General features: G+C 47.7%; 1 protein-coding gene across 1 annotated transcript in view; it reads right to left on the minus strand.

The window, feature by feature from the left end:
* STS (steroid sulfatase) overlaps positions 1–6,000 on the minus strand; it is a 51,938-nt gene that overhangs the window by 34,992 nt on the left and 10,946 nt on the right. The window contains exons 2-4 of the mRNA XM_016207576.2: positions 1,352–1,492; positions 1,032–1,153; positions 801–923 (exon numbers count right to left, since the gene is read on the minus strand). Coding sequence (XP_016063062.2) covers positions 801–923; positions 1,032–1,153; positions 1,352–1,488 — 382 coding nt within the window. The 5' untranslated portion in view covers positions 1,489–1,492. The remainder of the gene's footprint in view (positions 1–800; positions 924–1,031; positions 1,154–1,351; positions 1,493–6,000) is intronic.

Below are 6,000 nucleotides of genomic sequence, written 5' to 3' on the forward strand. Positions count from 1 at the left end.
TCCATCCATCCATCCATCCATGATCCGTCCATCCATCCATCCATCCATCCATCCATCCATCCATCCATCCATCCATCCAATCATCCATCATCCATCCATCATCCACCCATCCATCCATCCATCCATCATCCATCCATCATCCACCCATCCACCCATCATCCATCCATCCATCCATCCATCCATCCATCCATCCATCATCCACCCATCCATCCATCCATCCATCCATCCATCCATCCATCATCCATCCATCCATCCATCATCCATCCATCCATCATCCACCCATCCACCCATCATCCATCCATCCATCCATCCATCCATCCATCCATCCATCATCCATCCATCCATCCATCCATCCATCCATCCATCCATCCATCCATCCATCCATCATCCATGTCATTTATTAGTCTATATACCCTTGTCTCAGGAACCTATCTCATCTGTCTTTCCATCTACTCCTACATCCATCTGTCCATCCATATTTCTGAGTGCCTATCATTATCTATGTATCTATCTATCCATCCACCCACCATGCACCTATCTTCCACGTATTCATCCACGCGTCCACAGACATAACACATACAAACACACACACACAACAACAACAACACACATCTACACAAATAACCCAGGTAGGAACACTGTGTTTTAAATTAAAACTGAAATAATTTCTTCCCTATTTAAAGTTGCACCCGCTGTATCAGCAACTCCAACGCCAACAAGGCTGCTCTCCTGCCCTCCCCACTCTCCCGCTCAGCCCGCCCCGGTCCCCGCCTCCCTCACCGGCCCTCAGCGGCCCTCACCTATCAGAGCGGTTGTGTAACCTTGGCTCTTCAGGAGTCTGGCGAAGGTGATCTCACTGTTGGGAAGTCCTCCCGAAGAGGCTGAGAAGAGGAAGACTCCTATTCGAGACTGAGATGCCATCCCTGAATCAGAGGAAACCAGCCATTAGGATGGGGGGGCCGTTAAGAGTGGAGCTGGGAGGAGGCCCCCAGGAAGAGGAGTATGGCCTAAGGGCGCAGCCAGGAGGTTACCTGATCGGATGGGGTACCGGCCTGTCATAAAGGCTGCCCTGCTCGGTGTGCACAGGGGCGAGGCTGCCAGGTGCTGAGTGAGTTTCACTCCCCCCTTGGCCAACCTATCAATATTAGGAGTCCTAAAACAAACAAAAAAAGCCGTTATTCACAATGACATTGAAAATGGAGCTTTCTCTGTGTCGTTTCATAATGAACCAGCTCTCAATAATCCAGCGAGAGTGAGGGCTGTGCTCTGCTAACCCGTGTTCACCATCAAGGGAAAAACGGCCTATACACAGAGCCACGTGTCCACACGGTGGCCGGGCCCGTGGCCCTACCTGAGGGTCGTGTTTCCATAGCAGCCAGGATCCCCAATGCCAAGGTCATCGGCCATGATGAGGACAAAGTTGGGCTTGGAGGGTGCATGGCCCTGAGCCTCGCACAGAACTAGCAGCAGAAGCCAGAGGATCTTCATGTTTCTGCAAAGTCAAGGAGAGAAGAAGTGAGGGGCGCCGGCACCTGCTGGACCGTCCACCGGCCTCTCTAGAACCTTCCCCCCTCCTTACACATGTGTCAGACTGCGGACAGGTCTCCAGAGACATAGTGTCAAAGACATCGCCTGGCGAAACATTGTATCCTGTTTCCTAGGAGTCTATTTCCAAACAAACGTTTCCTTGTCCTTGGACAGAAATGACCTTTTGCTTAGACCCTAGACCAGAATGTAGGTTCTGTTTAGAAAAATGAAAACCCCGCCACCTGCCCCGCTCTCTTTATAGAAGGCTGGCCCTGCGATCAGGTTCTCCGTGGGAGCCCTGAAGAGGCAAGTGTTGCATGAAGATCACATGTCCAGTGCCACAGTCTTTCTAAAATTAGCTACAAATGTAGCTTTTTAAAGGGGAAACAGAAATGCAGGCAAATTTTTCACAGCACAAGGAGCAGGAGGTCGACAGCCGGGGCCGCTGTGGGTGCCGGCTAAGAGGCCAGAGCCAATGACCCCAGGAAGGGGATGCATCCATCCTGCGTGGCTGTCCTCACAGCACACGCCCACCTGGCAGCATCCTATTCCTTAAAAGACTAAAGGCAGCTTTATTTACAATAGCTGAGATCTGGAAACAGCCCAAGTGCCCATCCGTAGGTGAGTGGATAAAAAAATTGGGGTACATTGACACCGTGGAATTCTATGCAGCTGTGAAAAAGGATCTTATACCCTTTGGGCCAGCATGGAGGGACCTGGAGAGTATTATGCTGAGTGAAATAAGCCCGTCAAAGAAAGACAAGTACCACATGATCTCACTCATAGGTAGAATCTGAAGAACAAATTAGATCCAGAGACACGGACGCATGGAACAGACTGACGAATCCCAGAGGGAAGAGGGGGTGGGTGGCAAGAGATTAACCAGAGAACTTCTACGCATCTGTGCGTAACCCATGGACACAGACAATCGTGTGGGCAAGGCCTGGACCAGGGAGGAGGGGTCAATGGGGGAAAAAGGGCGACAGCCGTAATACTTTCAACAATAAAGATAAATTGAAAAAACAAAAGCAAATACAATTTTTAACATAAAGTAAAAGTAGCAGCTGGAGGAATTCGGGGAGGGTGGAGGTTGGATGCACCCACCTAAAACCCCCTCGCAGAGGATCACAGACGTCAGAAGCGGGACTTGAATGCGAGAAGCGGGAGGGGACCTGTGTACACAGGAGCAGCGGGGACCAGTGGCACCCCAGGCCCTGTCCCCTGAGCTGCGGAGGGACAGGATGAAACGAGCCAAGGGCCAGACTCAGGGACACACCCACTTCAGACTCCTGGGAGAACTTGGGAATCGAAAGAAGACCTTGGCAGCACCTACGGCATCAGGGAGACTTAGGGATGGATGGACACGTGGCTCCCACGGGAGCCGTGGGTAAGCACGGGGCACCGTGCTCCTATCTAGACACACGCCCTGATGTGAAACAGTCAATATTTGGTGCCCGAGGCAATGAGCAAACAACTCCGGACGACGCCTGTGGGTGGGAGAGTGGAAAGTGACCCTCCTTCCTCACTGCCCCGCGGGCACCGTGAGGGCAGCCGCCGGTTGGAGAAGCATCAGGGAAGACCACGTGGAAACAAGAATCGAGGTGGGCTCTGTGGAATTCAAAATTCTTCACCCAGCACTGGCCAGTCTGGCTCAGTGGCTAGTGCATCAGCCTGCAACCAAAGGGTCTCGGGTTCGATTTCAACCACGGGCATGAACCTCGGTTGCCGGTGCCATCCCCTGCCCAGGTTGGGGCACCTTCGGGAGGCAACCAATGGGTGTGTCTCTCTCACGTTGACGTTTCTCTCTCTCTCTCTTTCTCCCCCCCCGCCTCCCTCCCTTCCACTCTCCCTCTAAAAATCAATGGAAAAAATATCCCCAGGTGAAGATTAAAAATAAAAATAAGGCCACGAACCGTTCCGCAAACGGCCAGAAAGTTTTACGGGCGGCAGAAGGACTCGAACATTAGCATCCGTCTCTAAATACAGGGAGACGCGCAGGCGGATTTGAAGATCACCGAAGACTTGCCCATTAGCAATGCCTACGGGCGCTGAGGGCTGGCGCATCGGGGGTCCCTAAGTGGATTTCGGGGCGTGCAAATCCATAACTAATACCAGCAATCTATTAAAGGCCGCGCTTAATCGCCCACTGTTCCCGCGAGAACGCGATCGATGAGGCCCATCGGAGCAGGCGGGAACCGGGGATGCGGTGCGTGGGGGGGGGTGTCTGCAGCCAGTTAATACGTCATGTTTCACTTAGTGGGGAACATAAATAAGCGAAGATTGTTATTTGAAAACTGCAGTGTTCTCGGTGTTTAGTGAGTAGCGGGCGCTGTGCGTGTTCTGCCTGCTTATTGCCCAAGTTTACCAGGTGATTAACCAGAGAACTTACAGGCGTCTGTGCTTAACCCGTGGACACAGACGACAGTGTGGGGAAGGCCTGGGCGGGGGAGCAGATGGAGGGGGCCAGTGGGGGGGAAAATGGGGACATCTGTAGTACTTTCAACGGTAAAGATAAATTTTTAAAAATCTTTCCCGCCTTGCGTTTCCTTCAGCAGTTTTCCACACAGGCCTCCAGCCAGCTGCCTTAGGAACGCAGGCCCGAGGAGCGTTTCTCCCACGTAGCGGCCGTCGGGGGAAACTCCTTTCCCTGTCTCCTGACCGCGAACTTCTCCCCCTCTCTCCCTCTCAAGGGTAAGTTTGTTCCCTTTTTAAAAATTAATCTGTTTTTCTGGGAGTCGAGGACTGAGTCCCAGCTACAAACAGGGTCTTGGGCTCGGAGCGTGAGCCCGCTGCGTGTCTCTCTCTCTCTCTCACAAAACACTCTCACCGAGATGCAGTCTCTGCCACCGGGCAGGCCACAGAGATGTCGGGAAAGAGGGTTTCCATGACGTCGAGATCATGGGGGGATACCTGCGCCCCATGTTCACTGTGGCACTGTTCACAGGAGCCACGATATGGAGACAACCTGAGCATCTGTTCAGGGATGAACGGGCTTTAAACATGCGGTCGAGAGACAATGGAATACTACGCAGCCCTGAAAAAGAGGCGTCCTGCCATTCGAGACAACCCAGAGGAGGCCGGGGAGAGTGTTTCTAAGTAAAATAAGCCAGACAGACAGAGACAAATACTGTATGATCTCACTGATGGGTAGGATAATAAAAATAATATTAATAAAAAACAACCAAAGAGTCAAACAAAAAGGTGACCTCAAAGAAACAGAGAGTAGAATGCTGGCTGCCAGGGGCCGGGGGGCAGACGATGGGGAGAAGTTGGTTAAAGGGTGTAAACTTGGGGCCATCCGCTGAATAAGTTCTGGGCATGTAAAGCACAGCGTGGCGATTACAGCGGATGCTACCAGGTTGTATGTTTGAAACGTGTTTCAACAGTAGCTCTTAAGTGATCAGATGCAGTCATTACAAACAATATTATTATAATTTAAGGTAGACGGAGCCCGGTAACAGAGTTTTAAACAAAGACGAGGGAGGCCAATGAGAAGGTGTCCCCAGTGCTCCCCTGCCCCCGGGGGGTTCGCATCTTGAATGATCCCCTCCCCTGCATATAACCCTGCATATATATATATATATATATGCACAGTTATATATATATGCAGGGTTATATATATATATATATATATGCAGGGTTATATATATATATGTAGGGTTATATATATATATGCAGGGTTATATATATATATGCACAGTTATATATATATATGCAGGGTTTTATATATATATATGTAGGGTTATATATATATATGCAGGGTTATATATATATATGCAGGGTTATCTATATATATATATATGCAGGGTTATCTATATATATATATGCAGGGTTATATATATATATATGCAGGGTTATATATATATATGCAGGGTTATATATATATATGTCCGGTTATATATATATGCAGGGTTATATATATATATATATATGCAGGGTTATATATATATATGCAGGGTTATATATATATATGTCCGGTTATATATATATGCAGGGTTATATATATATATATATATGCAGGGTTATATATATATATGCACGGTTATATATATATATGCACGGTTATATATATATGCAGGGTTATATATATATGCAGGGTTATATATATATATGCAGGGTTATATATATATGCACGGTTATATATATATATGCACGGTTATATATATATGCAGGGTTATATATATATATGCAGGGTTATATATATATGTGCAGGGTTATATATATATATGCACGGTTATATATATATGCACGGTTATATATATATATGCAGGGCTATATATATATATATGCACGGTTATATATATATATGCACGGTTATATATATATATGCAGGGCTATATATATATATATGCACGGTTATATATATATATGCACGGTTATATATATATGCAGGATTTTATATATATATATATATATATATATATATATATATATATATGTATATGCAGGGTTATATAGTCAGAGAAACACTCG

This window comes from Miniopterus natalensis, chromosome X (genome assembly GCF_054644295.1).
Source record: "Miniopterus natalensis isolate mMinNat1 chromosome X, mMinNat1.hap1, whole genome shotgun sequence".
NCBI classification, from domain to species: Eukaryota; Metazoa; Chordata; class Mammalia; order Chiroptera; family Miniopteridae; genus Miniopterus; species Miniopterus natalensis.